Raw genomic sequence first — 8809 nt, 5'->3', positions numbered from 1 at the left:
ACGCTCACACCCTCCTGCCGTGGACACCGCGTTTCCCCAAGCTCGTGGAGAATTTCTCTTCCCCTCCTCTGCTGAGGAGGTTGGAGAATCATTTTAGCACCTCGCCTGGCTTCTCAGGAAAATGAAGGCCCGTCCAGCACCGCCCTGACGACCCCTCGCAGGGCGCAGGCTGCCAGGTACCTTTGTTGTACACGTTGGTGGGGAGCTGCACGCTGCTGACGGATGTGTTCACCTTCAGGTTGCTGAAGTGCGCATTGGGTTCCAGGACCAGCTCGGCCCCCAGCTCCACGCAGTTGCCGTTCTCGTCCTTCTCGTTGACCAGGACCGAGTTGTAATAGTCAAACTAGGGGCAGGCGCGGCCGCCGAGGGGGAGAGAGGAGAGATGACAGTGGTCAGAGGCCTCGAGAGACAGCCAGCCTGAGCGCCCACTCGGGCAGCGTCCATGGAGAAGTCAGGGACGGACTCAGAAGATGGAGGGCCACGCGCAGCCAGATAGTGGGGTGATGGCTGGCTCGGCCTTTCTAGCAGTGGCAACTGTTAGGCTGCTGTTTCAGCTTCGTGTGAGTACACCCCAGCGCTGGAGACAGCGGGAGGCGAGCATGGGTTCAAGGACAGAGAGACACAGGCAGCGCTTCAGTACCACCCGCTCCCTCCAGAGTGGAAGGGTTGGGGTGCAGACATTGGTGGGGCGCAGAGCATGGTGGGGCCCTACAGGGGAGGCTTCATTCCTTGAGGAGGCCCATCTGTGCCCCCCCCCCCGGGGCTCACTGCGCCGCCTGACCGAGCCTCTCCAATGCTTCCGCGCAGGGCTGGGGTCGGCTGGATCAGCACCCCCAGCGGAGAACCGTCTTTCCCAGCCTCCAGGCGCCTGCTTCGGACCTGTGTCAGCCCCACCCCTTCGCTGCTCAGTCCTGCTGCACATTACAGGGCAGCTTAGCTGGCTGAAGACACACCCGACCGAAGTGTTTTGATAGGTGGCATCCACCTGCCGTGGTCACTCTCCGATTTGCCCAGTCTGGGGGACACAGCTGACTGCTCATGATCTCCACCATTAATCTGGAAGTTTTGATCTCAGGTTTTTTTCTCCCTCAGCCTAGAAATCCTTGTCCTGCTTTCAGCTACCCAGCCTGGACCCGCCGTCAGCTGCTCCCCTTCCCTCCTGATTCTCAGCACGGGGAGGACTCAGCCCTGGGCTGGTCTCCTGCCTTATCCTAGAGCTATTTGGCCTCCCAACTCCTTTTGTCCACTTTTTTTCCCCCTAAAGATTTATTTATTCATGCATACAGAACTGGGGTACAGGCTAGAGGTGTGGGGTGGTAAGAGGCTTCACCAGAGACAGCAGAACAGGCAGATCAACAAAGTACACTGCTGAGGGGAGCAGCGGGCGGGTCAGGAGAGGTCTGCTGCGCCATGTGGGTCAGCTCCGGGGCTGGGGATGGAACTCGCACTGAGGCAGCTGCAGCTAGCTTGCAGTGCTGTGTCCTGAGCCACTGCGCCACCAGGGAGGGCCCCTTTTGTCCATTTCTATGAACTTCTTGAGGTCAGGCTGTGTCTCACTTCTTCAGCTTTTCATCTATGCGGATGCTGGCACATTGTGGTGGAATTATAAGTGCCTTTCAGATGCCACCCAGTGCCCCCACCCCTCAGGCCTGTATAGTCTCCCCTACATGACACCTAAATTCCTTCTCAGAAGACTCAAGAACATTTCAGGATCAAGCTACTGCAGGTCCATGCAGGTCTTGTGCACATTACAAGCTAGCCCAGCTCTCCGGCCCCGCGCTCTCCCACCGCCTGTGCTCAGATGACCCGGGGGTGGGGCTGGGAGTGATCCTTTCCCAGCCCAGATCCCTCTAGCAGGACTCACCACCAGAGATTGGTTGAATTCGTGGTTTAGGTCAGCCTCCTCGGCGGCCTCGACCAGACGCTGCGGGACAGCAAAAGAAAGAGGAGACTGAGTGGGCAGGGAGGCCATTCCTGTCTCTGCCCCGGGGGCCTGAAGACAAGCGCTCAGACCAAGGCTTCTGCTCGAATGTTCCCAGCAGCGCGATTCACAGCGGCCCAAAGGTAAGTGCAAGTCACTTCGTGCAAGAAGCCCACTGACAGCTATACTCGGTGTGGTTCCAATTACATGACATTATAGAAAAGACAGAACTACAGAGGTTTATGTGGCAAGGATGAGAACAGAGGAGTTTCTTAGGGCAGTGAAATGACATGTGTGATCTCTGATTGTCCAAACCCAATGTCAAACACAGACTGTGCATCAGAATAAACCCTGACCGGAACTGTGCACTCTGCGAGGTCATGATGCGTCGATACAGAGTCACCGGTGACGACAGGTGCACCCCGTATGGTTCTCAAGTGTCCATCTGGGCTCATCAGTATTAACAAATATGCTGTTCAGGTGGTCAGAGTTGGTGGTCGGGAGGTTGTGAGTTTGTGGGGCAGAGATTATTTAGGAATTCTCTGCCGTTTTGTAAAACTTCTCTGAGGCTCTCCCTGGTGGCGCAGCGGGTTAAAGCACAGCACTGAGAATCTAAAGCCACTTCCTCATGAGTTCGATTCCCGCCTGTCCCGGAGGTGACCACATGGCGTGGCAGACCTCTCCTGACCCGCCCGCTGCTCCCCTCAGCAGTGTACTTCATCGATCTGCCTGTTCTGCTCCCCACTCTGTCTCTGGTGAAGCCTCTCACCGCCCCGAGCCTCTGGCCTGTACTCCAGTTCTGTATGCACAAATAAATAAATCTTAAAAAAAAAAAACAAAAACTTCTCTGAAAACCAGAAAGTCTATGAAAATGTGTATCTGCTCCTTGTTCGCTGGCTCCCAAAGAGAGTTGCCCTGGGGGTGGCACTGGTGCTGGGGAGCCCCGCTCCTGGCTGGGGGGCAGAGAGCGGTGTCTGTCCAGGCACACGGTATGTGCTGGGTGGCCTCAGCCAGGTCCCCACAGGCCGGGAAGTGGCAGGAAGTGGCACGTCCCACTCTTGTAGACCATGCCAGGCTTGGTAGCGGTGTGGTAGTGGAGTTAGTCGAGGCTGAGGCCTGTTGTTACAGAACCTCTGAACCCTCGGAGCCAAGAGGGTGTCAGGAAGGGCAGGAAGGGGAACGGGGGAGGGGAGAAAGGGGGAGAGAGGGGAGCTTTGCTTTGTGTTCTCCACTGCCCTGCACCACCACCCTTTCATCCACCCTCCCCTATCTAGCCAGTGAGTGACGCCTGGGCCTCACCCTGGATAGGAGGCCACTGGCAGCGTCCTGCGCCACTCTGGCTCGGCCCACTGCGATGAAGCTGAGCCCCAGTGTGCACTCAGATCCCAGCCTCTCCTCCCACCCCTTGCTGCCCAACACATCTGCCTTCCCAAGGACCTTCAGGCTCCTGGCTCTCAGGCCAGGTGCAGGTAGAATGTGTGTGGGCGGGTGCAGGGCTGGGTCATTTCAGAGTCAGGCTGGGACGCCCAGAGGGGCCCGCATTACCTCAACGGCCTCCATTTTCCTGCGCAGCATGGTTTCCATGTCCTCCGAGAACTTCCTCACCAGCTCCAAGCCGTCCACCTCCTTGATCCCCAGGCTGGGCTCCACATCCTTGTATTTCTGCCCGGGGACGAGGGACAGTCGGGTATGGTGGTCTAGCGGTGGGCTGCGTGGCCTGTGGCATGTGGCCGCCAGCCTCCCGGCTAGGACACTGACCCCTGGAACCTGTTTACTAGCTTACGGACAGCAAAATCCCTGCTCCCAGTGCGACCTGCCTCTTCTCTTCCACGGGCTCATTGCTGCTAATGTGAAGGAGCAGATGGAGCCTCGGAGGTGTCAATGAGCCTGCCCGAGGTCACACACACGTGACAGGGGACTTGGGCAAGGATCAGGCTCCCCAGACCTTCATGTAACGCCTCTTGGGGCTGCTCACTCTGACGGAGAAACCTCAGCAAACATCAGACTGTTTTTCCCTGAAGCCTGTGACACTGCTGTGCCCCACTCATGCTGTGTGACCCTCAGTGGCCAGAGTATTGAGGACACTGCCTCCTGACCAGCTGCCCGGCGGCTCCTCATTTGCAAGATGCGATTGTGGCATATCTTTAAAGAAAGTTCTGGCATGCACAGACATAGAGAATGCTCTGGCCCACCGGCCGCCTAACTGGCGCTCTGTCGTCTTCATCTGCAGATGGAGAGGCAGTGAGAACTCACTGGATGGCACCTTGCAGTACAGGGGTGTGGTGTGAGGGGAGGAGAATGTTAGCTCTCGATGCCACAGCGGCCTGTGGGGCCCAGCCTTCAGGCTGGCCACCCTGATGCTTCCTCCTCCAGCCAGAGGACCGGCTGGCTTTGGGCCAAGCAGCGAGGATGGGGCTGTGGTGTGGTCACAGGTGAGCACAACAGCCAGGGCTTTGCACCAGCAAAATGGCAAAGATGGTTGCTCATGAAGTTGGGATGAGAATCAAATGGAGAAGAAATTCTTAGCGAATGGTAATATTTGAGAATGGCAAGCTATTATTAAAACTGGCCTGGGAGTTATAAATACCAGAGGGAAGTGCGGCTGTTTTCATCTAGCAAAAGGACAGGCCAGGTGGCCACCTGCACATGAAGCAAGGGCCAAAGCGGGTGTGGGGCTGCACGCGGCCCCGCTCAGGCGCTGGGTGGGCAGGTGGGGGCGGGGGCCCGGAGCTGGGGTGCAGAGCTCTTCATGCGCAGGCGGGCCTGCATGCCCCCCACTGCCCACGCAGCTGGGCTCTGCAAGCGGCAGGCCTCGGGCCGGCTCCTCCCTCCCCTCCTCTCCCACGGGCATCAGGCCCGCACCCCAGTCCGCTCGCTCCTGCCCCCTCTCACCCCGACTCTTCACAGGCCCTCCCCAATGGGTCTCATGCCCAGCAAGTTTCCTCTTGGCATCAACATCCCGGACATCTGAGCTTACACGTGCTCTGACTGTCCCACAATCCCTCCCTGGGCCTCAGTTTCTCCCGAGGACTATGAGGGGATGGAGCTGAAAGGTCTGCAGACATGTGGGGCTTCTGGAACTGTCGCTTTCCCGGGAAGGAGCCCCTGGCTGACTGTCCTCCGTCCACTCTGGGAGCTCCGTGGAAGGGGGCTACTGACCTTCTGCAGCAGGAGGGAGCCTGAGTATTTGGTCACGGTGTTATACAGGTCTCTGCCGAAGGTGTCAGCCCACAGCTTCACTCTGCCGGCCGACAGAAGCAAGTGTATGTACCCACAAGGACACAGATATGGGAACACGAGCATAGACGCACACAGACACGCACGTACAGCCACAGGGATACACACACCCAGACACAGAGACACACACAGACATAGAGATACAGAGACACACACACACCCAGACACAGAGACACATACACACTCCACACACCCAGACACAGAGACACACACAGACATAGAGATACAGAGACACACACACACCCAGACACAGAGACACATACACACTCCACACACCCAGACACAGAGACACACACAGACATAGAGATACAGAGACACACACACACACAGCCACAGGGATACGCACGCACAGTCACAGACACACACACACAGACACACATGCACAGATGCACAGACATGCATGCACACAGAGTACAGGCATGAATGCATACACACATGCATGCACACACACACAGAGCAAACATCTATGTGCACAGACACCCACCGCTGCACACACAGAAATACATGAAGATACACATAGAGCAGGTTCACACGTACGCACAGATGCACACACACATGCGTACAAACACGCGCTGATTGAACCCAGGAAAACATACACAAAGAGTTACTGCCCCTCTTGGCCAGGCAGGAGACCCACCGGGTGAGTCACCCCCTCCAGTGTTCCCTGCTCAAGGCGCCCGGGGGCCTCTGGGCATGAGGCACAGACACAGAGGGAAGCCACGGAGCTGCTTTGCCGAGGCAAGGGCAGGCCGGGCTGGGAGGGCATGGGGCAACCCGGCGGAGGAGCCCTGGTCTCTCCTCCATGCTCCGGGTGGCACCGACATCCCACCATCAGGGCCGGGGTGAGTGGGGGTTCTGGGGGTGAACATGTGGAATGGGGCAAAAGGAGCTTTGCCCACATGCCTGTTCCAGTCATTAAGTCACTCAGCCATTCATTTCTGAGGTCCTACTGTGTGCCAGGACTGGAGTACAGCTGGAGCCTGAGACGGACCTCAGCTGCGTGAACCCCTCCGCTGCAGGGCACCCTTCTATCAGGTGGCGGGCACCGTGCGGGAAGGGGCCTCGGCAAAGCAAAGCTTGGGCAGGGCGTCCTCGGGGAGGTGGGAGCTGGGGTCAGGGTTTGATGTTCAGTAGAGTTTAGCCAGGAGAGAGATTTGGAAGAGCCCCCCAGGAACAAGCCTCGCAGGGGTCAGAAATGACCACTGTCTTCCCGCTCGGTGGTTGAGCTGCTGGCGGTGTTATTGCCTCAAATTAAGACGGTCAAGAAGACCAGGACGAGTGCGCTGGGGAGCGGGCAGGGAGGGGGTGTAGCTTGGGGCACGCAGACCACGAGGGTCCCTCCGAAGGACCGCTGGCGGCCCCTGGGCAGGTTGGCACTGCATCGCTCGAGAAGACCCGACTTGACCTTATAGAGCCTTGCACGCTGTCTGGGAAGAGCTGTCTACAGGCCATGGGTCCGTGAGGCTTGCAGAGAGAGTCGGGGCTGAGCGTCGCTGCACATGGGTGGAAGCTGAAATTCTGAGCACCCACGGCGTCTCGTAGGAGAATGTTCCATGAGGATCCTCAGACTCTGGGGAGTGCCCACAATCTCACGGGCGGGTGGGGGGTGGGGGAGGGAAAGGAGTGATTGAAGGAGACAGGGAGGAAACAGGCACCCAAGGTGACCTTGAGATGCACGAGCTAGGAAGAAGCCAATGTCCAAGAGTTCAGGGGATGCCCATGGGACCGGCAACAAGCAGAGGCAGAACCAGCAGGGGCAGACCTGGCAGGGCAGGAGAGGCCACTCGGGCGCTGGCAGCTGAGGACTGAGTGGGAGGACTGTGGCCTGGTCCTTAGTGCGCAGGTCAGGGGTGTCTGGGGTGGGGGCAGGGCAGAGGGGAAGGGCGGGGCCCGGGGCAGGTGGGAGGGGTGTGTGGAGCCTTGCACAGTCTCTCTGTCTCCCTCTCGATGGTGCCCTCTCCAGCTCTCTCTCTACTTGGTCCACTTGCAATTCTTCTCAAGGAAGACCTGGATTCCTGCCATCTTTCCTTGGCACTCAGCCCGTTCCTGGAGTTCGCCTTCCACATTAGCTGGTGTGTGTTCTGGGGCTGGAAATTCTCGATATGTCCTGGAGTGCAGTTTTACCACCTGGCCGTGTGTGTCAGGCCGGGCTGACTTGAGTTCAAATCCCGACGTTTTCACTCACTGGTTACTTGAACTTGGGCAAATCACCTAGTTTTTCTGAACTTGCCTCTGCAGCTGCAGACTAGAAACACTATCACCCTTTCACTGAATTGCTGGGCAGACTAAAGATATCGTTTTAAAACATCTAATGCTGCCAGGCATATTACAAAGTACAGGTCATACCGCCTAGTGATAATGATGCTGTTCTAACTCACCATTCAACAAAGCTAAACACAGTCACACATGGTGCAAGAAGGCATGTCTGGCTTCCTGGCCCACATCTGTTAAGACATGAGGCTGGACCCGAATCTGGGTTGAGCAGGTGAGCCGTTCAGTCTGGACTGCTCTGCTCCCCACATGCCTGGGACATTACTTTAATAAGACCACTAATCGAAGCAAAAACCAGAAACCTCTTGATAAGTCCCACAGTAATGAAAATTTATACCCAAGTGTGAATGACTGCTATCCAATTCTTCCCTGCTGCTGTAGGATGTAGGATCTGGGCTGGGAAGGACGCAGAAAGCCACAACAAAGGAAGCTGAAACCACCTAAGCCCAATTTTACCTGGTACCTGGTTGCCTGAGCCATTTTGTCAGTTTAGAGAGGCTTCACCCTTCCAGAATGTCAAAACACAAATTTCCTAGCAAATCCCTGGGGCGTTGTGATGATTATTTCCAACCGGCACTCTCCTGCTCCCAGTCGCCTCATCGCAGTGATTATCCCGGAGGGAGCATCTGCCACCCATGAAGGGAGTGAGCCCTGTCATCAGCTCTGCTTAAAGTCGTCAGGGTACTGGGGAGACCCAGGCGGGTGGGGCTCTAAAAGGGACTCGGCTTTCGGAAAGGAGACGGGTGCAGCCAGGTCCTCAAGACAGGAAAGGGGGCTGGGCAGCTGGAGCCCCAGAAGGGAGCGGGAAGGGAGGTCGGGGTGCAGGCAATGAATGGGCTGGGCTCTAACAGGGGAGGAGGAGAGCCAGAAGCTCGATGCTTACGTTTCCAGAGGAATCTTGGTCTGCGCCCATGTCGGGGCCAGGGAGGTGGCTGACAGCAGCAGACACAGGGTAAGCACCGGCGTCTGCAGGGTGGCCCCGGGCTGCTGGTGGCGGGTCATGCTGCTGTGGGTAGAGCTGAGGCCTGGGAGGAGCACGGAGAGTCCAGCTGGTGCCCCTGCTGGGGTCAGGCTAGTGGAGGGAAAGAGCAGGTGAGGCCGAGAGCCCGGGCTGCTTTCTCCTGGATCCTCAGGATGAAGAGTGACCCTCCCCCAGCAGCTGGCCTCTAGGAGTGGGGCTATGGTCAGTCTAGGGGGGAGGTTGTAACAAAACGAGCCCCTAATCCTCTGGCCTCGCTAATCCTCCAGAGGAGGGAAGCAGGAGGGACCTCGGCAGGATTATTGAGACGCCAGGAGACAGGGCTGTCTCATCCCATCGGGGCGGGCCTGTTCCTGCCGCACAGCCTTCTGGACCCGAGGGCCGGTGATGCCGTGACAGCT

General features: G+C 57.7%; 1 protein-coding gene across 1 annotated transcript in view; it reads right to left on the bottom strand.

Annotated features, from left to right (window-relative positions):
• The window catches only part of CACNA2D4 (calcium channel, voltage-dependent, alpha 2/delta subunit 4), a 92865-nt gene extending 84434 nt beyond the window's left edge, over positions 1–8431 (bottom strand). The window contains exons 1-5 of the mRNA XM_004692539.1: positions 8313–8431; positions 5081–5162; positions 3467–3583; positions 1865–1924; positions 181–343 (exon numbers count right to left, since the gene is read on the bottom strand). Of these exons, the coding sequence (XP_004692596.1) occupies positions 181–343; positions 1865–1924; positions 3467–3583; positions 5081–5162; positions 8313–8431 (541 nt within the window). The remainder of the gene's footprint in view (positions 1–180; positions 344–1864; positions 1925–3466; positions 3584–5080; positions 5163–8312) is intronic.
• Positions 8432–8809: the final 378 nt, after the last annotated feature.

This window comes from Condylura cristata, unplaced genomic scaffold, assembly GCF_000260355.1.
Source record: "Condylura cristata isolate star-nosed mole 26May11 unplaced genomic scaffold, ConCri1.0 scaffold00034, whole genome shotgun sequence".
NCBI lineage: Eukaryota > Metazoa > Chordata > Mammalia > Eulipotyphla > Talpidae > Condylura > Condylura cristata.
The sequence above is the reverse complement of the archived record's forward strand: the minus strand, read 5'-3'. Positions and strand labels throughout refer to the sequence as shown.